Below are 26,514 nucleotides of genomic sequence, written 5' to 3'. Positions count from 1 at the left end.
TCGTGGCCGGCCGTTCTGTTGCGTGCTTACTCCGTTGCACATTGAAACAAATAGAACCATGACATTTCGCTAAGCGAGGTTCGCTCGGGCACTTGCCGAATGATATATAAATAGGGTATTGTTGTAATCATGTTTTGCAGTTCTTGCGCATGCACAGAAACAGACGAAACACTCGCCCTGAACCCTATTGTCAGCCTTAAATCGCATGCCCAAAAAAAATCAAAAAAATCCACCGCAGCGAGGAACAATCATGTCTACTCAATCCTCTGCACAAGTCGGCAGCGGCTTAACATTTCGTGCCGCTACCCTCTCTGACGCCGCCGCCGTCAGAGCGCTCGTCGTCTCAGCCTTCCGCGGTGATTCGAGCCGCGAAGGCTGGACCACTGAAGCCGATCTCTTCACCGATGAGCGCATATCAGAGGCTGGAGTTGTTGGAAAAATCCAACGAGCTGACAGCCAAGTCGTCATGGTCATTGACGAAACTAACGCCTTACTTGGTTGTGCTGAACTCGTGCGTCAAGGCGCTGTCGTGCAGCTTGGCATGGTAGCCGTTGCGCCGAAGAAGCAAGGACAGGGGATTGGAAAATTGCTCATTACGCACTTGGAAGAAATCGCCATTCAAGAGTACAAAGCAGAGACGATGGAGTTGTACGTTATATGGCTGAGGGAGGATGTTATCAATTTCTATGCTCGCAGAGGGTTCATCAAAACTGAGCGGACAAAGCCATTCCCCTATGCCGAGTTGGTAAATGGCAAGGCACTTCGGCTTGATCTATATTTTGCTGTTCTGGAGAAAAGACTATTGTAGCCTTGGTAATTTCGTTTAATAGTAATGCATACTGATCAACACGTGCCATTATGATTTTCCCTTTATCATGCAAGGTACAGACTTTAGTTGAGTCTAGGCTGTCAGAAACGTCCCGTCTGAGAGTATGCTGTGTCTGCGATAGGCCTAGAACATTTTCCCACATGTTCTAAAAACGGCAAGGGTCTGTTTCAGCTAGTATCTACCAGTGCATTGGGTCCGAAATGGGGCTGTTACTGGACGAAACGCTATGGGAGTGTTTCGGGCCGTGCGAAACGATCATGGCGTCCACCGTCTTCAACTTCAACTACGCTTAGACGCCATAATATAATAAAGTTGGTCGGATGTTCACGTCATCTCGTCAGTATATAATATAGTATAGATATTTTGAAAAGGAAGCTTTCTACTATTCTCGAATCCTCAGTTCTTTCTTACCAATCTTATGTGCGGTTATACACGCACCAGAGCGGCAACACAAGCCAGTGCCCAAGATGACTAAATCTGTCGAGGGCTTCTTGGCTCCTGTCGTGAGATTTAAACATCTCAGGACAACTGTGTCGAATCCAGACGCGCATCAGTGCTTGCTGGCAGTGGCAGAAGTTGTCCACAATCTGGGCCGCGCAGCCCAGCTCAGCCAACACCGCACATTCATCGAACTTTTCGACCAAACGCTCAACCACAGTACTCTGGAGACTATTGCGTCTGCATCTATTGCAGATAAAGAACTATGCTCTGCTTTCAGCGTATACTTTACAACCCTGGAACAAGCGTATGCGTGGCCGCGCCATGATGTTGTTTCGACACCGAAAAACTTGCAAGACCACAAGCTTGTGGTACAAATGATATATCATGATGAGTTGTTCACAATACTGTGTGAGAGCATTCTTCAAAGTACACCAGACACTGGAGATTGCTTTGAAGCTGGTTGTCTGGCGCTGAGCGAAGCAAATTCGCTTCTAAAGGCAGCCGCGGATGCCAAACACAACAACACGCCACTTTCAGATGAACAGCAACGCGTCATCAATCTTCTGTACCGTACCTGTACTCAAGATTGGTTTTTACAAGGCGATTATCGTGATCCCGAATCACACCGACAGTTTGGGAGATTGCATGAGGTGATACACACAACCGGCACCCAAAGATCAGTCCAAGAAATCTTCCAGCGGTCGGCGGTAGAAATGTTACAACGACTACCAACCATGCTGCACGATATCCCGAGCACGGAGGCGAACATTGCAGATCTTTTTGAAAGTCTGCAAGTTGATGTCAGCTGGGCCCGGGAGGAGTTGTTCGAAATGGTCATTGACGAAATCATCTGGGGCCAGACATTTGCCAAGTACTCCAAACCGGTCGGACAGTCGACAATCGGTGCTGGCGGCGCAGACTGTCCCATGTTTCGTATGTTGGACGCGGTCTGCGGCAAAGCAAAGGACCCCACGGGAGATGTACTGGTCACGGAGCTGGAAATGCGAACCCGACACTTTCCGCCTACCATTCGTGGACTGATTAACAAGATTGCTGCATCATCATCCGTACGGAATTATATCGCGTCTGGGAATGCTGGACCCAGGCTGTCGCAAGCATTCCGTGTCTTTCAGCAACTCCTTTACGACTTGTATGAAATGCATCGAAAGAAAGCGATGAGAATCGTGCTGGCTCTGCGAGCAGGTCAACTATACACATCATCAGGCACGCAGAATGCCCAGTCTCCAGAATGGCACATATCCAACACCCTACGGAAAGCAATGATTGTACGATTTGGGGACGACCCGGCTTCGAGACGGATTCCTGCAACAGCAGTCCCTGTTCACCATGAACCGTCTTCTGTACAGCCTGCCGAGTCGGCCATCATCAGGCTTGACTTTGATGCGCCCATGGTCCTTGCAGCAGGAGATGCAATGTCGGTTACCGTTCACAGCGCCGACTTTGGCTACGAGACACGTACATTTTCCATCACAAAGACATACGAAGCCCCAGGCTTTGACACTGCCAGCGACGATGACTTGCACGCTGCAAAGTCTGTGGAGATTTGCTGTCGAAGTGCCGGTCTTGTTTCATCATTCATATGCCAGCAGCAAAATGCATTCCCAGTCTCTATCGCTCTATCCCCTAGCCCGCATTTTCGAATCCGAGCAAATCAAAAGACAGAAGAGACTTCTCTCTTCATTGCCCAAAATGGTGGGCTTGGTGTTTTCCTTGGCTGGCTCTCCCGACGTGAGACCCTAGTTGGCAGCTATACATTGGTGATTGGCGCTCAAAACCTGGACCGCCTCATATACACACAAGAATTGTTCAGCGTCATGAGCAGGTTCAAAGCCAACCTGAGAGTCATCTTGTGTCTGTCAAGGCCTGACGATCAAGATGAGAGGTTACTTGCTGAGAATGGATGCCAATCCTGCCATGGCAGAGTCCCAGCTGTGCTTGCAGATCTTCGCTGGGCGAGGTCTGCGCCAACCTACATTTGCGGATCGTCTGAATTTGCACTGGGCGTGGCTGAAGTCTTGCGCCGTCCTGTGAAAGACCAGAAAGTCATGGAGAATCCGCGAATCAGCAAGATTAATACTTCGAGTATGCCTGACTTGCACTTGCATGTCGCGGCTGCAAAGCCGAATATTGCTGAAGTGAATGCTCAGGCAATGCGCATCATATCGCAATCTGAATTGGCTCTTCACAATTCACCAGGGGACATTTGGATTTCCTTGGGCGAAACTGTCTATGACATATCAGTATTGTCGACTTTTCATCCGGGTGGAGAAAAGACATTGTTGTGCAGAGCAGGCTTGAACGCGGATGACATGTTCAACTCGGTCCATAAAGGAAGCCATGAAGTCATGTCTCTCCTCGCTCCTATGGCAATTGGCAAATTGGAAAAGAAGAAGGAAGCCAATGTCGAGGGTGAAAAAATTCTCGATATTCTCGTCCAGGCACAAAACGATTTGACAAACTCAAGTCGATTTGAGCAGCGCCCAACAGGGTCAGTCCAACGACTTGACCAAGCGCCGCCCTCTGAGCTGGTTCGCAGCTCTCTATCTCAGTTCTGCAAGGTGTGGAAAGAACTGCTTACAAGATGCAGTGCGCCGGCGCACATGTCTGACCTACTCACGACCGGGATTGAGTCGTTTGAGAAGCGGCTGGCCGAGAGGCAAGACACTCTCTACAAATCGGTCTTTTGGGACCAGGAGCGATGCGCATTAGGGCTTCGCGATATCTTTGATAATCACAGAAGTGCAGTTGTCAAGATACACGACATGATTGACGAAATGAAACTCACGGCTGCGAAATTGCATTTATCGGTGGAGGAATGGGCTATGCTTTTCGAGAAGGCGACGCCAGTCATCACCGCAGCATTAGGTGACGCAATTTAAAGATAAGGGGTGTTGCCAAGTAATAATAGGGAGGTAATAATTGGCTTTTGGCTGTTGCGGTGGTGTTTCATGCATTATAAGCAGTTTAGCGCGATACCTTAATTTTTGGGGATAACCACATATACGGAGTAATGGAAAACAATTTCATCTTTGACTTTTATTTTTTTTTGTTTCTTCAACCTGCTGTGTGCCATTGCCGCTGCCGCTGCCGCTGCCGCTGCCACTGCCGCCCGCGTGTCTGCCTGCGCGGCTCTCTTCATAGGCGCCAATTGAATCAAAGAAGACGCATTTGTGCATAATTGATTGACTATTCAATTGCTTTCAAGAGCGCGGCGGCGCTGGCGGGGGAGGAACTTGCGGCTCGCTGGTAGGGGTAGTTTGAAGTCCCCACGTTCTTACTACTCGAAGGAGCGCAACTTCTGGTTGAATCAGAATCGTCATTTCTTCTAGACGCGCGCGAGGCTTTATTCGATTTTGTGTCGTCTGTTCTGAGGGTGTAGATGTACTGCAGGACTCTACAGATCGGGCTGTACACGACGACACACCCTACCGCGGACTCGTGAGGCAAAGGGCTCTCGCATTTCAGAATACGACGTCAGTGCTCATATCGAAATGCGACATCAGACCAAGCACAGGATTTCAAACAGGCTTCTTCTCCTCGTAGCCCTGCCCGTCCAACGTCAATCAATTTATTCTAGCGCCGCTCTGCTTCCACCCCGGCTTGCTGCCGGCACTGACATTGTTTTCGATGAGTCTACGCCAATTCTGAAATCATCATTATCTCTCATTTGCATCTATACGAGTCGGCTGAGATTGACCTAGCCCTGTCCGTGTGGGAGAGTTTCGTTCACCCTACCCAAGTCCTCGTGCATGAAGAGACAGGCTTGCCTCCAGAGTGCGATCCAATACTGGCAGCATAGTTTGTTCCTCAACCATCATCCCGTATCTCAACAGTCTCATGACATCTTCTATCAATCTTGACCTACAGAAATCTCACGTCTAAACCGCTCAAAATGCAGTTTATGAAGCTTACTTCCGGCGCCATCGCTGTCATTTCAATCCAAGCCGCCGTCCAACCTACGGCCCGCGATCCCTACCAGTTCAACGAGCTCAACCTACCGCTGCCGCAAAACCCAATGCCATCTTTGCAGCCAGGAACTCAGCAAGAAGATTACGCGGAGACCCGGCGACGACTACACCGAGGCGACGTGGACCGAGCTCGCCAAAAAGTTGTGCTTTGACACATCCAACTGCACCAGGGTGAATTCATAGCTCTGGAAGTTGCGAAACTGAGCAAAGACATGGGTGACGACGGCTAACATGATCCATGTAGTTGGACCTTGTGGTGCTTTGAATGGTACCGGTGATTCGACGTACTAGTTTGCCTACCTCTATGCTGGACCTACCTCGAACATTAACGACTGGGAACACTTTGAGGGCGCTCCAACCTCTCACCAGCGCATTCTCACTTCTATTATGGACTAATGCAACGGCGGAAGGATAAATGATGCCATTATGCTTGATTATTTATTACTGGGTTTAACACATGGGCCGAATGCACCTGGATGCCTTCTCATACGAGTATCCGCGCAGTGCGTTTCCTCCGGTTTCTTCCACTTGGAACCCCCCCAGCCTATGTAAATGCTGACAATGGTACTGTACCGTTGATGCAAGCAAATGTTCTTAACTTACCAAGTCACCTTGAAGCCGATTGGAACCGGGTTGCGTACTATTATGCGCCTTGTATTTCGTCACGAGGTCATAGGCTTTGCGTAGACTGTTATCTCGTGCGCGCGCAATGTTGATGGATCTAGAATTGAATCTAGCAGATGGCCTCATCAACGCTTCGCATCGGCACCAAATAGAGAACAGCTCCTCCATCAGCCGCAGAATGCCATCATCTTTTGAATGATAAGCATTGTGGTCTATTGGTTGAATGGCGACGCCACACAATCTGGCGCGGCGGATAAATAGTCAAGATACGACGGAAAGCCCGCACACGCCAAGCACCATTTATTAGTCAATGCAGCCCACGTATGGCGTGTGATCGGCATCTGGTGTAGAAAAAATGCTCGAAATAAATGGTCTGAAAGTCTCTACTCCGCTGACCTCTAGTCGTTGCACTGCGGGCGTTTCATCTCAACCCCGGTTGCGTGATTCGGCGACTTCGTGCCGTCATAGCGTCTCCCATTGGGTAGCCAATGGCGGCATCACCCGCCGCCAGACCTGTCGTTGCAGATTTTCTAATATATATATATGTCGTCGATCAAATGTCTCGAATGATTTAATCTGTCTCACATCTGCTTATATACAGTAGCCATGGGTTGGACAGAGCGGCTACGGCCCTCCAAGGAGCCCGCCGTCACGACTGTTTACACGCAGAGCAACGACTCCAGCCCTAATGCATCCTCCGAGGACCAGCCCAGCGTCATTTACGACGGCGAGCTGACGTTTAACCGCGTCAAGGGTGGAAATGGCTCGGGCGCGGCATACCAAGAAGCAGCTGGTGCGCCAGTCGAAAGCAACTCGCCGCTGGGATACCATGTCGGCTGGGCCACCATCATCTTCCTCAACATTAACCAAATGATTGGCACTGGTATCTTCTCAACCCGTAAGCGCTTCCGAAATTTCCAGAGACCAACAAATGCCAGTCAATTAACAACGGCTCAGCTGGAAGCATTCTCAATGCTACGGGCTCGGTCGGCCTCGCACTTATATACTGGGTCATTGGCGCCATCATGGCCGTCGCTGGCTTCGGCACATATCTCGAGCTCGCAAGCTATTTTCCCAATCGTAGCGGGTCTCAAGTCGTCTACCTCGAGCAGGCATACCCGCGACCGAAATACTTCCTACCCATTGCTTTCGCCGTACAGTCTGTGATTCTCTCATTCAGCAGCAGCAACGCAGTGGTCTTGTCGCGCTACGTCTGGCGTATCGCGGGTAAAACGCCTACGGATTGGGAAATGAAAGGTGTCGCCATCGCTGCATATACGGCTGCCGTCATTTGTACGTCCGTCCTAAAATCCCCTGTGATAACCTAGTTTCCCCCGCTGACTCTGTAGGCGTCATTGTGCATAACCGATACTCCCTCTGGACTGTCAATGTGTTGGGCGCTTTCAAGGTTGCGACCCTGATCTTCATCAGCATCACTGGATTCGTCGTCCTCGGCGGAGGAGTTGGCCGTGTTCCTCAACCGGGCGCCAACTTCAGAAATGCTTTCCAGGGCACCACCAACAACGGCAACGATCTTTCTACCGCGCTCGTTAGCATCGCTTTCTCGTATAGCGGCTATCAGAATGCATTCAACGTCGTCAACGAGATCAAAAATCCCGTGCGCACCATCAAAAAGCACGGTCTCATCTCTGTTGCTATTGTTTCTGTCCTGTACATGCTCTGCAACATTGCGTACTTTTCTGCTGTTGACAAGGAGGCATTTGCTCAGTCCAAGGAGATTGCTGCTGCTGTCTTCTTCACCCAAGTTTTTGGCTCGGGCGCGGCAGAGACCGTCTTGAACGTTTTGGTACTTCTCAGTGCATACGGCAATCTGCTGGCGGTATTAATTGGCCAGTCGCGCATGATTCGAGAAATCGGACGGCAAGGAGTCCTGCCGGGCACCAACTTTTGGGTGTCGACAAAGCCGTTTGGGACGCCAATTGGGCCATATGCGCTGAAATGGGCCATGACGTTTATTATGATTGTTGCACCACCAGCTGGCGATGCCTTTACGTTTGTCGTCTCTTTGCAGACTTACCCGTAAGTTGACACTGCATCATTTGTTTTGATTGCTCCGGACTAACCGAAGCAGTGATAGCATGTTTGTCTTTGCCATGGCGATTGGTGTTTTCATCCTCCGGCGCCGGCGCAAGAAGAACAATATTCCCAGATCGCAGTTTCAAGTCTGGGATATTTTGCTTATTTTCTTTACTCTGATTCAAGTATTCATCTTGGTCATGCCGTGGTGGCCCCCCAAGGGAGGTCCGTACGCTGGCGACGTTAGCTTCTGGTACGCCACTTACTGCGTCGTTGGCATCGGCATGTAAGTACCTAGCAATTTCCTCTTGAAACTGCAATTACTGACACAGATATCAGCGTTATCCTCTGCGCGCTATACTACGTGGCATGGATGTATGTACTCCCCAAGTGGCTAGGGTACAGAATACGCGCAGAGACCGTGACAGCAGAAAATGAGACGACTGCCACGCACAGGCTTGTCAAGGTACCTTTAGCAGAAGTCGCGCAATGGGATGCAGAGCATACTGAGTCTGGGGAATTGCAACGCTCGGGCACTAGGACGGAGTCTGATAGTGCTAAAGAGCAGGAACGCCAGAGTAAACAAGTTGACCTTTGAACTGTTACAGTCAGGACCGTATATGCTGGTGCTGTCACAGTAAGCAATGATAGATATCTGCTGAGTTTATTCTTCTGCCAACCCTGCCGCTGTTAGTGTGAGGCCACTCAAAATATATAGTTTGTGAGTCGAAACCATCCCGTTCCGGTCGGCAAATTATGCTTCTTGATACAAGGTAATTTGATAGAAACTGTAAAATATACAGGTAAATTATAAAACTACTAAAATCATATTTTAGTCGAGTTTATAGTGGCTCGGCAAGCTGCCCTACGTACCTAACTCAGCATAACAGCTCAAGGCATTTTTATAGCTTACCACGCCTACGTCTTTAGCGTGTTGAATAGCAGAATAGCTGCTACCAGCAGACAGGTCAGAGGATAAAGACGATGAAATAATTATAACGGACATTAAAAAATGCATTGAGCTTGAATGTCAGATTGCGTCTTGATATTAGACTTGGATGGCAATTCCACGTCTACCTAATACCTACACAAATGCAGATACGAGCGTACTCCAGCACAGTTTAGGGACATATTCACTACCTACCTATTTATACTTTACAGGCGCTAGACATCAACTAAGCTCTCTAAGATATAAACTCTAGAGTCGTGCACCTACTTATTAGTACCATCTCTTATTACTTGGAAGGTCGCGTCACCTAACCAACACCTAAAACAGAGCTAAAATACCAGAGTCGCGATTCCTCACGCAGCTGTTATTGATCTATCTTTAAACTCATTTAACGCGTAATATATGCATTGCAATTAGTGTACAATGTGTCGCAAGGACTAAAAAGTGTTTATCTGATCTTTCGAGAACCCAACTTCTTGTAATATGCCACGAGATGAGCGGTCACCGACCAAACTTTTCTCCATGGCCGGCGGGCCGCAAACAAAAACCCTAGTCTCATGCTGCTTACCATTCGGCAAAGCCCTCTTTAGTAAATCGCCTGTGACATATCCCTTCTCGTACTTGGAGCCCTCTTCCGGATGGCTCACAGCATGAACAGCTTTGAACCTTCCTGGGAATCTTTCTTCCCAGGCTGTCATCTCCGCCTTTAAAAGCACGTCTCGGTCACTGTTTGCACCATACACGAGCGTGACCGCGGTTTGATCATTGCGATTCTCCAGAATTCCCTGTGCCAGCTGATAGCAGGGAGTAATTCCTGCACCGCCTGCGATGAGCAGGACGTGAGGGACGGCGTTTGCTTTCCATTGAGGCCCTTTGAGCGTGGCGAGGAAGAAAAGGGATTGACCGGGCGAGAGAGAATGGATGTGTGTACTCGCTTTGCCTTGGGGATATCGCTTGATCAGAAGTTCTACAATCCCTGGTGTATCTGTGCAGATGAGATCAGTCCCGTGTTTTGTTTGCCATAGATTGCAAGTAAGGCGGATAGGTCCAATCACCTACCGGAGCGACTGATGGGTGTGTAAGGGCGAATAACGGGGAACCAATGACCGGCAGGCCAGGAAAAGGTCAGAAGCGCAGCTGTACCACAGTTGATTAGAATGGGCAATCAAAAAATGTACAAGTTCTGATGCGCTCACATGTAAGAGGCAAACCACTGACTGCACTCGACTCTGCCAGTTTAAATCGTAGTCTTTTTGTATCGTGAGATACCATATCGGATTCTTCCAAGGGAAGCGAGCATAGCGCAAGTCCGCCGCTGAAAATCTTGCGTGGTGCTGCTGGCGAGTCCAGCCGGGCGCTCGTACTGAACTTTCTTGACCCAACAGCAATTACCATGCTGGCGCCTGCAACGGTGCCGAGTAGAATACTCAGCGTTCGGGGGGTTACCTTGGAGACCATGGTTGAAGAATGTAACATGGATGTGGGAAGCAAGTCCAAGGTGCGCGTTGCCATTGACGTGAGCTGTGAAGAGCTGCTCCTGCCGGGGCCGACGAAGTGAGACGCGAGCGCTTGGTTGAGTTTTATGTAGTCGCCGATGGTATCCACGAGTTGTGCTGGTATTGCGTTAGTTAGCTGAGTCCCCTTGCCCTGTGCGTAGGTGCATTGCCTGATGAATCGGCTTTGCGGGCATGCCGAGAGCGATGGTGTAACGACTTGGCCGAGTATGCGGGACCAGGCTAATAATAAAGTTTTGCACATGGATCTTGGGCAGAGGCACCAATATCTGCATGCGGAAACTAACAACAGCGCTGTCTCGTTAGAAAACTTGGTCTATGAGGCAACCATAGGCAATTGGTGACGAACAGGTTGTATTGTATCTATTGTGGTTAATCTAAAACCGGCACGAACCCTGGAATTTGTTCCAAGCAATGACCCGATCGGACAGTCGCTGATCGTGCACTCGCGGCGGCTCAAAACAAGCTTTCTTTCTTCTACGGAGTACTAAATTCTGATCAACATCTCCACTATTTGCAATAACAGTACTCGTAGTCGATTTCCTTTTGGTGCTATTTAAGTGGCAGGACACCTCTCTCGGACAAGTCCAATTGCCGAAGAAGCAATAACAGGGGAGGGGCCGGAATAGCTGCCGGACAAGCCTACAACCCCGAAGGAGAAAAATCAACTACAACAAGAGGGTCAGAGTAGAATGGGAGGACCCCATCGACGGGACCGAAGACACTAACAACAGGTAGCCGTCGGGACCGAACGGCAGGCTCAGCCGTGTGGGACTTGAGCCTGCTTTTGGAAGGGACCTACCTAGTGAAGTGTATTTAAACCCTTTCCGGCGAATGAGTGCACCTGGAAGTTGGGGAAAGAATATAAATGACCTGCTAGGACAGCCGCTCCTTTATTTTTTTTTTAAAAAAAAAAAGAACGAAAGAAAAAGTTTCTTCATTGCTGAAATCATGTCAAATTCATTCACTTCCGCCTCCTTACCCGCCGTAGCAGGCATTCTGGGCTCCGCCTGGACATCAGGTTAGCTCAAGCACAATATGCCAATACTGAGGAATTTACTGACTTTTGGCTCTAGGTGCCATCGCCTCGCTTACTTTGGTTGGCATACCTACTGCACGGGCTATTCCACAGTCGTCGACACAAATTTGGCATGGCCTATTCCTTCGAGGCATGGCCTTGTTGCCCAAGGTTGCCATCGGTACAGCCCTTTCATATGTGTACGCTGCGTACAACAACCACGATCAAAAGAGCATGAAAGGGTATCTTGTAGCTGCCGGCTTAGTCGTCTCCATTGTTCCTTTTACCATCATTTTCATGGGTTCGACGAATGCGGCTTTGATCGGTTCGGCTTCGGGTACATCGCCGCTTAAGCAGGCACAAGCTCTGGATTTCATTCGCAAGTGGGGATACCTGAATCTCACAAGGAGCGTGTTGCCATTGACTGCTGCGGCAGTAGGGCTCAGAGCTTTGTTTAATTAGTTATTGGGTTGTAATATAGTAATATAACAGTGTGAAATTGTCGGTCAGCTCGTGTTTCGAGCCTAGCAATTATGCCAGTTGTCTGTCTAAACGTGCTCCTGACTCTTAGAATATCACAGCCATAGAGACATTTACTACATTTTCAAGTCCTCCAGGCATATGTCAGAATAAGACCATGTTGATGTAACTTATATCACAAACGGAGACTTGCTCTCGCGCATATCACTGCAGCCTCGATCAATCGGATACAGCACAGTTCGCATACGCGGGAACTCGTGGGTCACAAACCTGTGGGCAGAACGCCATCCGGCTCTCGGTACCGTGCCGATCACAGCGGACTTCGGTTCTCCCTTGCGCTCCGAAGATTTTTGAAGCGTCGAAAATCGGATGACACTTGTGTTTTCGGTCAGATGGTAGATATGCGCCACTCTCTGGTGGAACGCGTTGCCTATAATCCTAGATACGCAAACCAACTATGGGACTTGTTGGGAACCCCGAGATACTGCTTTTTCTCACGTCCTGAAGAAAAGTTCCACAGACGCCGCTCTTGCCATGTACTTTAAGAAATGTAGATTAAATTTCTTTGTTGCTCTATGTAGCTGTCCTGGAAAACAGCTTGCTGTGGAACTAATACAGACTCGCCGTGGAGAGACTGAAATTCAGAAAAAAAAAAAAGAAAAAGAAAATAGAAATCAAACTTCTATTTTGTCAAAATACCACAGATTGCATTAGAAACAAAACAGTGTCACCAATCCAGCCAATGAAGCTAATGTATGCTATGCCGTGCAAATGTTGTCAACGGCAACCCTCTGAAGAACATGCGGATAGGCAACAGTCCCTGGGGGGTATTGGAGCAAGGCAGCCTGAAAATCTTGGTTCTCGAACCCCTCGCGAAGCGCTTCGGCAGATTCCCAGATGGCAACATTGACGAGAACATTGCTAGATCCGGTACCCCGATGCAGCTGAGTCGAAATAAAGCCTGGGGTTGCTTTCATTATGGAAGCTTCCTTGCGCCATAGCTCAATTGCGTTGAGCATTTCGCCTTCGGGAACCACAAATGTGTTGACAAGTGTGATAGGACCGGATTCGTTCTTCTCCTGGAGCTGCTGGAGAAAAGGTGTTTGCGGATCAATGTCACGCAAGATATTTGGTTGTACTGTAGCCTGACTAGTCATTATGCGGTGCAGTCGTAGAGATTTGTTCAAAATCAAGTATCGGATAAATCGAGGTTGTGCAAGTGTGAAACAAGGGAAGATACGAGCCGATTTATACCTTTGTTTCAAGACCTTCAAGTGCCATTGTACACCCGCCGGTATAGTTGCGCTCCAAGGTACAGGCCCCAGAGCAAAGATTCCATCAAGTCGGTCTTGCAACCAGCACACACTCGACAGCAGCACTCGGTCACGGCACCAGAGGTCGACTACGACACTAGAACTCGGTCCCGATACCAACACTTGGTCCCGACATCAACACTCGGTCCCGATATCAACCCGATTTCAACATCAACCCGACCCCGAGATCAACCCGGACCCCGAGATCAAGACAGCCCCGGCATTAACATGGCCCCGGCACGAACACGGCCCCGGCAATAATACGGTCTCTAAACCAGTACACATCTAATATACACAAACTCGATCTTCACAATTTATATATAGTTCATCTATAGTTCATCTGGCCGGCAAATTGTGTCTTCCTACATGCGACCAGGAAAGTTCACGGCCGAATCTAGTTAGATCTATTAATCTAGAAAGTCTCACAGCATGGCATCTGACCTCCTTCAAGCCGAGCCTAGCCTCCGCCGAGTTACATTTATGTGGTCAAAGGCTTACGATACCAAGGCATGTTGATACGATTCCCTGACACATTACTATGTCAATAGCGATTGCTAATAATACTAGGACTGGGATCTTTTGGCGTCGATCTGTGCCGACGAGATGTGGATCTGCTACGACAAACTGAACATGGGTATCAGCAGCCAGAAGATGCCCAAGGAGGACTTTATAGCCATGCTTAGTAGCTCTCACTTGCTAGGAAATCCCAAAGGTAAAGGAGAAAATATCGCCAAAAATATTTCCAAGGTCTGTTACTGATGTGCTTAGTCTCTACACAACATTTTCTTGGGAATGCTCTATTCGAAGCGGTCCAGGCAAAGGAAAGCGAAATCAATGTCGTCTGTGGCGAGTGGCAGATTATGGCCAGCCACCAGCGAGTTTTGCCAGATAGCGAGATGAAATGCTGGTTGTCTCAGGGTTATTTGAAGCACTTTTACCAGAGGGTGGGAGCAGAGTGGAAGTTGTACGGCATAGAGCCGAGCATCGTGCTTATGAATGCTCAAGGGGTGATTGAAGACATCTTTGTACTACAATAACTAAATAGTATTCCCGTCTTTCACGCATCAAATTAGATCTAGGGTTGAGGTTGGTCACTATTCAGCGCAACGACCCATCGACGAACGTTCTGTCCGTCAGCATTGTGCTCGTTCCGCTTGTTGTCCGTGTGTAAGATGGGATGACCCTGATTTAGATACATTAGATACAATGCAAAGCTATTCGACTTAAACTAACCTAAGCTAGAATTAAATAGACTTAAACTGTTTATTTATAAGCCCGCCCCCTTTTTTCTTCTTTTTCTTTTATTCTTATTTAATTTCTAGGTGTTTCTGGTATTTCTGGTTTTATTAGTGCTACTATACCTGTACCGTGAGATAATTTATCGTACCAGAGCCACCTAGAAGACTAATTAGTCAGGCAAGAAACCCTGGAAGGCAGCCCATTGCCGAGCGCACAATCATTACTCGGCGGAGACAATGCGACACGCGCTCAATATGGAATTTTGGCCAAGATTGGTTCCGTACCTGCTCATCATTGGCTCGGAGTGAAGTGGGGACTGCTATCATCGGCACAATGGAACACGCCGATCAAGGCAATTCCTCACGCTCTCCGTATAATTATAGTTTTTGAAAAGCCTGATAGTCTTTCTCCGAGCTGTCTACCCTTTGCGCGAGATGTGACATCTCACCAGCCAGTGTGACGGAGAGACAGTTTTGGAGACCTGAAGTTGCCTGACCTCAGAGTAGCGCAACTCGCGGAGAAAGATGTTCTAGTAGGAGAAACGACTTTTCTAATTAGTACTTGATCTCACAAAGAGCCTATAAAATGTTGTATTTATGGCCAGAAGAGCTCGAGCTATTTTCACGCAACGGTTCATTCAGGGCCTTTGCAGGTACGACGCCAACATTTTCATTTCACCATGGTTGTCACAAGCACTCTGTCGCGCTTGGACGCTTCAAAGCTGCAGGTGTTGCAACTGAGCAATCCTAAATCCGTGCCCGGTCCTGATGATGGCTCCATCTTCGACCTCAAAACCACTACTGATCGCATGATTACGGTTTCATGGACTGCCCAAAACGGCTGGGCCAACCCCCAGTTGGTACCATACGGGCCTCTGTCCCTAATGCCCACGGCCAGTGCGATACAGTACGCCACCGAATGTTTTGAGGGAATGAAGCTCTTCCGAGGCCATGATGGTCGTCTTCGATTATTCCGCCCTCTTTACAACTGCCAAAGAATGCTGAGGTCTGCTGAACGAATCTCGCTACCCAGCTTTGAGCCTGAAGAGATGCTCAAGCTTATTCGTCGGCTTTGCCTCATGGAAGCGCCCAAGTGGCTGCCAAAAGATCGAATCGGCTCAGCGCTATACATACGGCCAACCATGATTGGCACCGACAGTAGTCTGGGCTTCAAAGTCCCCGAGGAAGCACAGCTATGCATCTTTATGCTGTACTGGCCCTCGCCCAGCATGATTCCCGACAAGTCCCTGCCTGTATCTAGACGTGGAATGAGACTCGTCACAAGTAGCAAGACTGCCATCCGCTCATGGCCAGGCGGCACCGGACAGGCCAAGATTGGCGGCAATTACGGCCCCACGCTGCTCGAGCACAACAAGGCGAGGGCAAGGGGCTACGATCAGGTCTTGTGGCTGTATGGCCCGGATCGTCGCATCACAGAAGCTGGATCGACCAACTTTTTCGTACTCTGGAAGACGCCCACAGGAGACGAGGGGCTAATCTTGGCTGGAAACACGCGACAGACGATTCTGGAGCTCTTTGAGACCAGCTTTGAGACGCTGGAGCCAAATTCGCTTGAGCCCTGCAACGTGCTAGAGAAGAGGATCACTATGCCGGAAATTGAAAGTGCTGTTGCGCAAGGCCGCGTGCTTTCTGCATTTGTGGTTGGAACAGCGGCGTGGATCCAGGAGGTGGAAGAGATTAATGTCGATGGCCGGCAGCTTCGAATCAACGTTGGTCAAGCACCCCATGTGTCTTTTGTTCGCGAGAAGCTAGCTGGAATTATGCTGGGCCAAGTTGAAAATGGCTGGGCTGAGGTAGTGGATGAGGAAGCGAATTTTGGAGATGAATAACCTCGTAGCGAACCACGATTTATCAGTCTGCTGATTCATGTTATATAAATTGATGGATACCTGTATTTTGACGCTTAGATATCTATTATTAAATTTAGCTCATGGTTTCAAGCTAATGTTGCCAACATGCACTAAATAGGTGACGTGCTCGCTATATTAGAGGCGACCCGTAGTAAAGAAGAATCTACCTACAGTGGGTGTAGTTAGGTACCAGGTATAGGTGAAGAAGTCGGCGCTCCTTGCAGGCTCTTGTGCCGCTATCAAAGCCTACCTAAGCTTCTATTTCTTGCCCTATTTGACCGCCCTGCACCAGATCCCCAATGGGGGGGCCTGCGGCAGGCGACGCCACTACTGTAAGGCACCGACTGTACCTGCCTGTTTTTGATTCTATTTCAGAGCATCGCTCACCCCGCGCACGCCCGAATCTGAGCACGATCACGAGAAGTGCCTAGGTAGCCATCGATATTCGGCCATGCTAAGACCGCTACCTCCTCGCAGGCTCGCCGCCTGTGACCCCTGCCGCTCCAGGAAGCTGGCCTGCGATCATCAGCGCCCGGTGTGCACCCGGTGTCGTACTCACAAGCGGCAAGACAGATGCTCGTATAGGTCTATGCCCTTTAAAAAAAATGGCAGTGCTGCGGCAGGCTCATCTCTTGCGCCACCGCTACCAGATCGAGGTCAAGCTGCCGATGGTGGGTGAGTGTGCAACGATTTGTTGAACTGTGCCGTTTCTCGGGGCTTGTTTAAAGGTCTAATTTTTCATTGGCTGCTTTCTTGCATCTTCTGCAATGCGGAGATAATATCTGTGACTAATTTCTCAAAGAACAGTTCAGGGAGTCTTGAGCGTGCCCAGTGCCGACTCATCATCGCAATCACGAAAGGAAACAGCTTCACCCGCATCCCGACGATACCCCAATCCGGGCTATCTGGGTTCTTCCAATCATACAGCTCTCTTCAATCAGCTAGAGCTCGATCGTGACTCACTCATTGGCGCCAGATTAGATGGGCACGACCACGAGGAGCTGCCAACCCGGTCAACCTCTGATGCGAGCATCTCTCTGGGCGAGGATATTTTAGAGCATCTCTCCCGAGTCTGCCCACTTGCAATATGTATTAAACTGGCCAAGGCATGGCTAGATACTGGGGCTAATCTACCACTGGGTCATGCTTTCACTGCAGCATCGGTGCAAGCTGTAGAGAACCTCACCACAGATCCCGGCGATCGTGTCAGCCTGTCTAAACAGCTACTCCACAATTCATCCCTCCCGCTTGAGGCGTCTTCTGCGTCAACTGGAAGGGGCGATGCTACGATATTCAATTTCGGTGCTCCCCGCTGGGAAAACATTTGTTTATTCTTCATCTCTGTGGCTCGGGCTACCTTGGTCATCCCCTACTTACATCCCGCCTTGCGCTTGCGGGAGCAAAGGCACCGAATCATGAGACTAGCTATGCGTTACGCGTGCCAGAGTCTTGACCTCTCGCTCTCCCTGGACTGCTTGAACGACCTCCAGCTCGTCTCACAGTACGAAAACTTTTTGTTGCATTCGATTGTAGATGGCGATGAAAGTGAGTCTTGTCAAAGTCTCACGAAAAACTCATGTCTGACCTACACCACATAGACTTTGGATGTTACAGAAAGCTAGGGGATGTTGCAAGCTCCGTATTCACTCTTGGCTATCACCAAGAAGTCGCCTGTGATGCGTCTCTGCCAGCCGCTCTCAGGTTCACTCGTCGGGCTGCATTCGCACACGCTTATTCTGCTGACAAAAATGTCTCCATTTTCCTGGGGCGCCCCCCGCGACTCTCTAAGCGCCTTTGTCATTTTCCACCAATTGGTCTCGAAGCATATTTCTCGCATGAATGGGCTGAAAGCACCACATTGGACTTTTACGAAGAGGCTCGCTGGGCAGCTATGTGCGCAGCACTCAAGGAGGACTGTCTTGAACTACTCAAGGAGAAAGGGAACAGTAATATTGAAAAGAAAGCAAGGTATGACATTGGGCGAGAAAGCTGATTAGACCAAGGCCTCTGATGTTATCCAGACATATTCGAGAAACAGCCGCGTTACAGTGGTCATCCCTTCCGCAGTGTTTCCGACTGGAGGCCCGACTGAGATCTTATGATCGGGCCCCTATGGAGCTCGACCTACTATTGGGTGTCAAGTTGAACCATCTTCATGTGGTGTTTCTTCTCCAGTTCGCCCTCCTTCGCAACATCAAGGAGCCGGATGCGGCTATTGTCAGGGTATCAGCAGAGATATTAGAGCTCGTGGTTGAAGCCCTACTGCTAAGAGAGCGGATCATCGATTCCGGCACTTCCCTTGTATGGAAGGTGTGTTCACGACCTGTGTTTCAGAAAATTTAGCTAAACGACAGATTCGTGGCACTTACTTACTATGGAAACAGGTCGTCTATTATGGCCTTTCAGCGGCGGGCATACTCTGTCTTGCGTTACTGCGGCCGTCGTTCTTGTTTGTACAAGAACATATCGATGCTAGCCAGATTCTTAGAGACCTAGCCGTTCTGACAGGAGTGGTCGAGAAGGGCAGCCTCGTTGATGCAGAGGATGCCAATTATGCATTACTAGCAGCAGCCATCAAAGCCATCAAAAGCGTCCTTGACCGCGTTGATCTGAACAGCCTCAACTACGGCTCTCCCAGGCAGACAATGGAAGAGTCCACTGCCCCAGACCCAACGGCAGCTTCGAACGGATCTTGGGATTCATGGTACTTTAACTACTTCCAAGACTTGCAGAACCCCTTTTGGCAAACGATTGCACAGGGCCATATTGATCCAAGCAGCATTTCCGAGGTGCTGGCCGATCACGAAACTTGAGGTCCCATATTCGTGACGGAGTGTTGGCGACGGTGGGACTTTGAGGCCCCCGACATGAAAATCCGACATGAAAATGGTGTGGTGAGCTAATTCGCGGGCAAGGTTTACGAGAAACTGTCTCGGCTGTTTTTTTTTATCAGTGTTCGCGGCCGGTATTGGGGCGCGGATGACTTTACGCCGATGAGAGTCTCGGATACGGAGTAGTGCTCGGAGACGTGGTTCCGACACCACTCCACCCTCTGGTGCAGGCACAAATGAACAGGCATTGAAAACCATTGAAAGGTCCATGTAGATCTTACCATCATGCGCCTCACATTTTTGATGCTCGACTGACGACAAGATGACGGCCAACATCACCATCGCAGAGTATCTTTTCCAACGCCTGAGCCAGTTGGGCGTCAGATCTATTCATGGCGTCCCTGGTGACTACAACCTTCCGCTCCTCGACTACATCAAACCTGCCGGATTGCGTTGGATTGGTAACGCCAATGAGCTCAACGGTGGATATGCAGCCGATGGCTATGCCCGTATCAAGGGTCTTGGGGCCCTTGTGACCACATTTGGTGTAGGCGAGCTGTCGGCAATCAATGCCATCGCAGGAGCTTACGTTGAGCGCAGCCCTGTGGTCCACATCGTTGGATGCCCTGCTAGGTCTGCTCAGAAGTCACGAACCAATCTTCATCATACCTTCAACGACGGTGACTTTTCCCGTTTCGCCGCTATGCATAGCTACGTTACCATCGCACAAGCCAAGCTATGGGACGTCCGCACTGCTGCAGAGAATATTGACCAAGTTCTTCGCCAGTGTCTCATCCACAGCAGACCTGTCCATCTCCAGATCCCAGTTGATATGGCGGATGCTCAAATTTCCGACGAGAGGCTGCAAATAGACCTTTCCGCTCAGGTTTCCGGGCCCATGCGCCTCGCTGACGCCGCTATTGACTCCATCCTCGACAGGCTATGCACCGTGAAGCGCCCTATCATCTTGATAGATGGCGAGGTTCGCGACCTTGTGGTTGTTGAGGGGATTAATCGCATCGTCACCTCAACCAAATGGCCGACTTGGGTAACCTGCTTCTCCAAGGGGCTGGTGGACGAGACGCTTGCCAACGTCCACGGCATTTACCAGGGAGATTTTGCCCCTGAGGCATCACAGAATCTTTTCAAGGAATCTGACCTGATTCTCTGCGTTGGGCCGCATTTCAGCTCGGCCAACACGTTCAATTTCTCGGCTCTTCCTGATCCCAAGACGACAGTTTTCATCAATGAAACTGATGTCAAAATTCTGGGAGAGACGTTTGAGGATGCGCCTGCCAAGTACGTCATTCCTCTGCTAGCCAAGGAACTTGGCCAGAGAAAGTTTGAGAACGCTCACCAGCAATATCCTGAAATCCCCAAGGATAGCGTAATCCCGTTTTCGTCTCTACCCAAACACCAGCCCGTCACCCAGGACAAGATCTGGCGTGCACTCGGCAATATGCTCCGTCAAGGAGATGTTGTCCTGGGCGATGTCGGCACAGCGGGGTACGGCCTGCGTGATATTCTCCTGCCTACTGCGGCAAGAATTCTCCTCCCAGTTACCTGGCACTCTATTGGCTGTCAGCTGCCAGCGTCACAGGGTGTCGCCTTGGCCCGGAGAGATATAGTGGAATCATCGGGGGGAAAGGGCAATACCCGCACAATATTGATGATTGGGGATGGCAGCTTCCAGGTGACTGCTCAAGAATTGTCCACCATCATCCGTCAGAGTTTGGACGTGATTGTGTTTGTGATTAATAACGACGGTTACACCATTGAGAGAGCCATTCATGGCTTGTCGGAAGAGTACAACGACATCGGTCAGTGGAACTACCTGCTGGCACCTGAATTCTTCGGAGCGCCCAAAGGCAGCGTCAAGACAGCGACAGTGAAGACCTGGGGTGATTTGGAGAACGTTCTTGACGACGAAGAGATTGCCGATGGAAAGGGATTGCGCATGGTTGAGATTTTCATGGCAAGGGATGACTGCCCAATCGGGCCTATGTCTACGTGGTTGGAGAAGGAAAAGGCCAGGACGTCAAAGTACTCTATCTAGCCAGTACCAAACAAACGCCACATTTTCATTCTAGTTTCAGTTCGGACATGGCACATGGTCTCGGGACCGAGCCCTCCAATAGTGCATGACAAAAGCAAGGCTCTCGCCCCAATTTCTAGGCAAGGCCCTCATGACGACGAATAAAAGACCGTCTAGAGCCTTCCGTGGTGGAACGGTAACTTTATCCTTCTTGATCATCTACTATACGATTGAGGGTAGTACCAAGGTAGCCGCGCAGTCGGTTTTGCGAGGCCCGGACCGACGGACCACTACTTCCGCTGCCCGCGTGTTGCTGCACAGATAGATAAACTTATATCGGACAATTGGCAATCATATTCGCGAAGCACGGCAACCCGCGTTCGGGCCTTTCGACATTGTGAGGTTCTTGGAGGCGGCGGAAGCGGGGGAATGGCTCGCCTCGATCCAAGAATCCCTGCTAGATCAAAGGCGGAAGCGGCGACTCCGACAATATTATCCGGAGCGGACTCCAAGATTATATACCTAGTCAAATCCGGAAGTAGCTCCTCTGAGAAAATAATTGGAGTTATCGAGGATTGTTGCAAGGGGGCCGGGGGGGCGCGGCAACGAGTTCAGCGGAAAGACGCAAGTGCCGAGACACCGTGTCGGAGTCGACTAGTCGTGATGAAGCCGACTAGACTTTGCTTGTTCATACGTTTGCGGCATTTTTGTGTTAATATCCTGATCTCAATTTCGTAGAGTTATCTAACGACTACCTGTGCTGGCGACTAGGGTGGTGCCTTGGCTGGTGGCTTAGGTACTTTGAGCCACAAGGAAAGTACCGGATAGCCTTGACGTACTCTAGAAGCCAGTCGCCAGACGAACTTTCGATCCGAGATCAGGGCATAAATGGCCTGCCATCGTGGGATAGGGTCCCACTACCAATATTCGCCGCTGACTCTCGCAACTTCGCAACCGGAACTAGGAGATATTGTCCGAGGACGCAAGCCAGAGCTAGAGATGTAATAAATAATCCTGTTCCCGTAATCTCATGGTAGAATTTTTTACTCTATCGACTATCAGCTGGCTTCTACGTACACTTGAGCACACGCAGCATCCTTTTCGGCTCTTGAAATCCTTCATTTCTAAACGCAAGCTTATTTGACATGGCCGACATCATCTCTTCAAAAATGGCGGACAAACCCGAGCTCCAGCAAGATCTAGCCGGCAAAGTCGCACTGGTAACGTAAAGCGCCCTGTTGTCTGTGCTCGGTTCAACGGCGAGACGGGCCGGTCTCCAGCGGCCCGGTCTCACAAGGTTATAGCTGCGTGGCAAGTAACGCTTTATGCTAATGCTTATTCAGTGGAGCGTCTCGGGGAATCGGCCGGGCGATAGCCTTGCAACTAGCAAGCCGGGGAGCCTCCGTCCTCGGTACCTGCTCTTCAACAGCATCGGTACACCACATCGAGTCTATCGCTCAAGAGGTTCAGGAGCTGTACAAATCGAGTGGACATTGTGCGCCAGTGATTGTTGGAATCGCGGCCAACGTTCTTGCGCAAGAGTCTCCGCTGCTGATTGCAGAGACAATAGAAAACACTTTCGACAGCAAGCTCGACATTGTCATCAACAACGCGGCGTACTACGAGTTCCGACAGATGGGAGAGCTTGATGCGGATTATGTTGACAAGTTGTTGTTGGGCAATGTTCATAATCTGATCATGTTGATGGAAACATGCTTCAAGAAAGGGCTCATTCAGCCCAACTCGAGGATTGTGAATGTATCAAGCGATACCACGAGGACAAGCCTACCCTTTCCGTGAGTCCCTTTCTAATTTACCACTCTCCCATATCAGCCTCTACCGGCTTCATAACTAACTGATAAATGCTATAGTGAAATGTTCGTCTTTACCTGCACAAAGGCCGCAATGGAATCATTGACGCGTTCTTGGTCCGACATTCTGAGCCGTCATGAAACGACCTTGGGCACAACAGTCAACACGCTCGCAGTTGGCCCTACTGCCACAGATGCGCTACTAAACGCCCCTGTCCATCTCCAGACCCGTGCGGCCGAGGTGCTTCGGTCGGGTACATCGGTAGCTGGTGGAGTTGGACATCCACAGGACATTGCGGATATTGTTGGTCTGCTTGTGAGCGAAAAGTCTAGGTGGATCAACGGCAGCGTTGTTTGCGCAACTGGGGGGCTTACAAAAATACTGTAATTAGTAACACTATAGTCAAATATTCTCCTCTACTCTACTCAACTTAGTTCAAAGAAAGCAATAAATCTCACGTAAAATGGCGAGCGGTACGGATTACAGTAAAGCAAAGCGCACGCGCGGTGGGGAGTGCAGTAGGGGGTGCTGGGGGTAAGCACGCTATTTTGACGCGTAATTAGTGTGGCTAATAATCAAGTTCAAGTCTATCGCGCCCGTTCACTTGCCAAGCCAAGTTGTCAAGCCAAGTCTATCCAATCGATTAAGTGTTATATTTGTCAAGATGCCAAGTAGTTGAATTCATCGTTACACGACATAATCTAGCTCATCGGACAACCCGGATATCCGGAAGCTGAGTGCTTCGGTGGGGACGAAATCGAGTCCAAGTCCACCTACCCATTAGATATAGCGCACCATCGATCTACTTGCCCGCCACTATTCTTCAAAAGACGCTTATACATATGCGCTGTAATACTTTGACGATTTGCTGAAGCTACATCGTAGGGACAAGTACATGGACGATTACCATATACAATCAAATACAACCCTGTAAAATACCTGCTTACTTCTTTCCATAGCTATAGGGATGTCGTACCGTACTAACACTACGTAGTAGACAAGAGAACTATTTATACGGACAACGAGTAGGCGGATGAATTAAGTGCTGGGGAATACGATATGTATCGTTGCGGGGAGTGTGGGCCGGGGGGGTGGTTTAGCAGTAAGGTACAAGGGCCGACGGTAGGCGACTACTAATTACATGCCTTCCCCTTCCACCGACAAAGGAATACACAGCTAGCTTGTTCGTACGTATCGTACTTGGTGACATTGGCGAATTTTCAAGTATTTCTAGCCCGCTCCATTATGATTGGTAAATCTTATCCCTTGTATAACATCTCACAGGCGTCAAAGGAATGTAAAGTATGACCAAGGAGGCCTAGTGGCTGCGGCCAGTGAGTCGGAACAACAGTAAGGCCGTTTAGTTCCTCCTCCACAGTTCATGAAACTTTCATTCTTAAGCATAACAACACGCTCTCGCGTCAACTTGCTCGCGTCAACTTACTCGCTATTAAACTAAGCGTCCGAATTCAATTTAATATCAACAGCAATGCCTACTCTCAAGGTCGATATACTCTCTGCTTTCTGTTATGTACAAGTAGTTGGCTCATAGTTCCGGTGTAGGAAGCAGAATATGACAACCTCAGTCAAACTCCGTATGGCTTTCTCAGAATTTTAGGCGGCTTTGGGAACGTCAGGTAAGTCCAGGTTATATTTATTCGAGTAGCACATAGACCACTGACCACTGTTGCATTGTCCGTGTAGAGGTCCTGGACTGGTGTGATTGAATCCCGTACCTATGCCACAACCGGAGACAAGTTACGCTGCTCTAATCCAACTTTTAAGTATGTTCCGGAGCATGGTTGCAGGAACATCCACTGCAATTATTTTTGGACTCGGAAGCGCTTTGGCCAGTAGCATGATATGGGGAACGGCGACTCTGCCCTTTGTCATCTTCTCGTCGCTTGGCTTTGCCCTCGGCAGTCTACGGTGGTACACAGTATCAAGCCAGGAAGCTTTGATGCAGCTGCATCGATACCCTGCACTGCTTCGTATGCACATCATCAGTAACTTTCCCTGGCTTCCAGAGTACGCACGTTATCATCCAGCATGGTTTACACCTCAGAGGTTTGGCACTAGTTGGGTCCGGAAGAGTGTACTCATCGCTAGCTGGCTGTCGGCGCAGCCAGCTTTGGATGAAATCCAGACTCAAGCTGAGGCAGCCCTAGTACAGGCATATGCCGACGCACCTGTTGACCAACAGGATCAAGGCGGAGAGAAACAGTCGTTATGCGACGACTAGGATAGGATACTATGTGCTGAAAAGTATAACAGCAGCTGGCCCAAAATAATTATGCTCGAGTACTGTCTTCCCGAAGCAATTAAAACACAATACTCTGCTATTAATAATATTGAACTTCTCGTCGAATTGGATGCACTACCAACTATCCGTCCCGAGGCAGGGCTACCTTCGGGGACAGGCACAGGGCAGATCTGTCTGAGCTAGGCAGCAGCCTATAATAAGGTGATTTACAACTCAATATTAATACACGCTGTAAGGATTAGATAGGTCATCTAAGTATCTTCTATACTTTGGCATAATATGTAGGCGGTGGGACCGAACAGCAAGTTCCTGGTCCTGCTCATTCTCCTCACATACACTCTCCAGATCAACTACCATAACCTTTCCCTCAACCACCAGAAAATTATCGAGTTTTGGGTCATCATAGATAACTCCAAATCTAGTAAAGGCTCGAAGAATAACCTCGAGCTGCCGCTCAAAATCTTCCGCCGGCAGTGCCGTAGGACCCTGCTTGTATGAGGGCATACCTTCTAGACGCGAAAGCACGATCGAGGGTATATCATCGAATACTGCGTCCCCTAAAAAGTACGGCATAATGCGGCCCTGCAGCGGCGCTAGCCTCTTATACATGACCCTTTCATTAGCAAATTCATCGTCCCAGTCAGGCTTACGAGACTTGAGAACAAGACGTCCAGGAAGATAAAATTGAGGCGGCAGCAGCTGCTGCAAGGGCCTAAGAAGAAAGCCCGGCAGGTGACTCAGGCTTGCGGCGATCCATTTCATGAACTTGGAGCGGATAAGGGTTATATATTGGACATTGTCGTGGACACGGTCGACGCGCTCGGCCCGAGCCCTCAGGGGAGAACCAGCAAAGGTAAACTAGACAGTCAAGTTTAACTTTAAGCTTAATAAGAGACCGAAAGAAAGGTTCAGGAGAGTTTTTACCTGGATAACTCTGTCAGCTCTCGCTTTGTCCATCATGTATCATGGAGATGCTTGTTTTTTATATGGGGAGAAAAAAGGAGGCGAGTCATGCAGTGCCTGGTAGAGTAGACGGCACGGACGCGCGCTGCTGCCTAGGGTACCACTTGACCGCCTCTTGTGGCCAGGCATGCTGGCTCACAGAGGCACCCTATAAAAGGAGTACTACCGTGCCTACTAAGTTTAGATCTTACTAAACATGTTACTTTTGGGAACGTAAGTAACATTTATGAAAGAGATCAGGTGCGAAAAACAGGGATTGAGTTGCATTAATCAAGTAAACACGTCTCTGCAAGCGCATCGCGTCTTC

At 49.4% G+C, this 26,514-nt stretch overlaps 14 protein-coding genes across 14 annotated transcripts; 11 read left to right on the top strand and 3 right to left on the bottom strand.

Moving 5' to 3' along the window:
• Positions 1 to 250: 250 nt before the first annotated feature.
• Positions 251 to 808, top strand: BBA_09000 (Acyl-CoA N-acyltransferase; the record flags this gene model as incomplete). Its single annotated transcript, XM_008604097.1, has 1 exon — positions 251 to 808. The coding sequence occupies one exon, from the start codon at positions 251 to 253 to the stop codon at positions 806 to 808; it is 558 nt and encodes a 185-aa protein (XP_008602319.1).
• Positions 809 to 1,296: 488 nt separating this feature from the next.
• BBA_08999 (cytochrome b5-like Heme/Steroid binding domain-containing protein) lies at positions 1,297 to 4,170 on the top strand (the record flags this gene model as incomplete). Its single annotated transcript, XM_008604096.1, has 1 exon — positions 1,297 to 4,170. One exon carries the CDS (start codon positions 1,297 to 1,299, stop codon positions 4,168 to 4,170), a length of 2,874 nt encoding a protein of 957 aa, XP_008602318.1.
• Positions 4,171 to 5,183: 1,013 nt separating this feature from the next.
• BBA_08998 (uncharacterized protein) lies at positions 5,184 to 5,524 on the top strand (the record flags this gene model as incomplete). Its single annotated transcript, XM_008604095.1, has 3 exons — positions 5,184 to 5,269; positions 5,322 to 5,430; positions 5,504 to 5,524. 3 exons carry the CDS (start codon positions 5,184 to 5,186, stop codon positions 5,522 to 5,524), a joined length of 216 nt encoding a protein of 71 aa, XP_008602317.1.
• Positions 5,525 to 6,489: 965 nt separating this feature from the next.
• On the top strand, positions 6,490 to 8,518 carry BBA_08997 (high-affinity methionine permease; the record flags this gene model as incomplete). The annotated part of the gene is made up of 5 exons (XM_008604094.1): positions 6,490 to 6,781; positions 6,841 to 7,176; positions 7,233 to 7,923; positions 7,976 to 8,206; positions 8,260 to 8,518. The coding sequence occupies 5 exons, from the start codon at positions 6,490 to 6,492 to the stop codon at positions 8,516 to 8,518; spliced, it is 1,809 nt and encodes a 602-aa protein (XP_008602316.1).
• Positions 8,519 to 9,306: 788 nt separating this feature from the next.
• On the bottom strand, positions 9,307 to 10,327 carry BBA_08996 (NADH-cytochrome b5 reductase; the record flags this gene model as incomplete). Its single annotated transcript, XM_008604093.1, has 3 exons — positions 9,307 to 9,854; positions 9,929 to 10,006; positions 10,066 to 10,327. The coding sequence occupies 3 exons, from the start codon at positions 10,325 to 10,327 to the stop codon at positions 9,307 to 9,309; spliced, it is 888 nt and encodes a 295-aa protein (XP_008602315.1).
• Positions 10,328 to 11,334: 1,007 nt separating this feature from the next.
• BBA_08995 (uncharacterized protein) lies at positions 11,335 to 11,863 on the top strand (the record flags this gene model as incomplete). Its single annotated transcript, XM_008604092.1, has 2 exons — positions 11,335 to 11,404; positions 11,460 to 11,863. The coding sequence occupies 2 exons, from the start codon at positions 11,335 to 11,337 to the stop codon at positions 11,861 to 11,863; spliced, it is 474 nt and encodes a 157-aa protein (XP_008602314.1).
• Positions 11,864 to 12,639: 776 nt separating this feature from the next.
• Positions 12,640 to 13,038, bottom strand: BBA_08994 (Antibiotic biosynthesis monooxygenase; the record flags this gene model as incomplete). Its single annotated transcript, XM_008604091.1, has 1 exon — positions 12,640 to 13,038. The coding sequence occupies one exon, from the start codon at positions 13,036 to 13,038 to the stop codon at positions 12,640 to 12,642; it is 399 nt and encodes a 132-aa protein (XP_008602313.1).
• A 585-nt stretch (positions 13,039 to 13,623) lies between these two features.
• Positions 13,624 to 14,231, top strand: BBA_08993 (conidial pigment biosynthesis scytalone dehydratase Arp1; the record flags this gene model as incomplete). Its single annotated transcript, XM_008604090.1, has 3 exons — positions 13,624 to 13,665; positions 13,762 to 13,906; positions 13,963 to 14,231. 3 exons carry the CDS (start codon positions 13,624 to 13,626, stop codon positions 14,229 to 14,231), a joined length of 456 nt encoding a protein of 151 aa, XP_008602312.1.
• Positions 14,232 to 15,112: 881 nt separating this feature from the next.
• On the top strand, positions 15,113 to 16,282 carry BBA_08992 (branched-chain-amino-acid aminotransferase; the record flags this gene model as incomplete). The annotated part of the gene is made up of 1 exon (XM_008604089.1): positions 15,113 to 16,282. One exon carries the CDS (start codon positions 15,113 to 15,115, stop codon positions 16,280 to 16,282), a length of 1,170 nt encoding a protein of 389 aa, XP_008602311.1.
• Positions 16,283 to 16,754: 472 nt separating this feature from the next.
• Positions 16,755 to 19,116, top strand: BBA_08991 (Putative Zn(II)2Cys6 transcription factor; the record flags this gene model as incomplete). Its single annotated transcript, XM_008604088.1, has 6 exons — positions 16,755 to 16,849; positions 16,916 to 16,978; positions 17,106 to 17,848; positions 17,902 to 18,271; positions 18,325 to 18,613; positions 18,688 to 19,116. 6 exons carry the CDS (start codon positions 16,755 to 16,757, stop codon positions 19,114 to 19,116), a joined length of 1,989 nt encoding a protein of 662 aa, XP_008602310.1.
• A 340-nt stretch (positions 19,117 to 19,456) lies between these two features.
• On the top strand, positions 19,457 to 21,190 carry BBA_08990 (pyruvate decarboxylase; the record flags this gene model as incomplete). The annotated part of the gene is made up of 1 exon (XM_008604087.1): positions 19,457 to 21,190. One exon carries the CDS (start codon positions 19,457 to 19,459, stop codon positions 21,188 to 21,190), a length of 1,734 nt encoding a protein of 577 aa, XP_008602309.1.
• A 1,124-nt stretch (positions 21,191 to 22,314) lies between these two features.
• On the top strand, positions 22,315 to 23,368 carry BBA_08989 (short-chain dehydrogenase; the record flags this gene model as incomplete). Its single annotated transcript, XM_008604086.1, has 3 exons — positions 22,315 to 22,394; positions 22,513 to 22,965; positions 23,041 to 23,368. The coding sequence occupies 3 exons, from the start codon at positions 22,315 to 22,317 to the stop codon at positions 23,366 to 23,368; spliced, it is 861 nt and encodes a 286-aa protein (XP_008602308.1).
• Positions 23,369 to 24,767: 1,399 nt separating this feature from the next.
• On the top strand, positions 24,768 to 25,223 carry BBA_08988 (uncharacterized protein; the record flags this gene model as incomplete). The annotated part of the gene is made up of 1 exon (XM_008604085.1): positions 24,768 to 25,223. The coding sequence occupies one exon, from the start codon at positions 24,768 to 24,770 to the stop codon at positions 25,221 to 25,223; it is 456 nt and encodes a 151-aa protein (XP_008602307.1).
• Positions 25,224 to 25,463: 240 nt separating this feature from the next.
• Positions 25,464 to 26,201, bottom strand: BBA_08987 (Protein kinase-like protein; the record flags this gene model as incomplete). The annotated part of the gene is made up of 2 exons (XM_008604084.1): positions 25,464 to 26,102; positions 26,169 to 26,201. 2 exons carry the CDS (start codon positions 26,199 to 26,201, stop codon positions 25,464 to 25,466), a joined length of 672 nt encoding a protein of 223 aa, XP_008602306.1.
• Between the last annotated feature and the right edge of the window lie 313 nt (positions 26,202 to 26,514).

The sequence above is a fragment of the Beauveria bassiana genome (assembly GCF_000280675.1).
Source record: "Beauveria bassiana ARSEF 2860 unplaced genomic scaffold BBA_S00043, whole genome shotgun sequence".
In the NCBI taxonomy this organism is placed as follows: domain Eukaryota; kingdom Fungi; phylum Ascomycota; class Sordariomycetes; order Hypocreales; family Cordycipitaceae; genus Beauveria; species Beauveria bassiana.
Note: the sequence above shows the minus strand (reverse complement) of the source record. Positions and strands in the feature narration are given on the sequence as shown.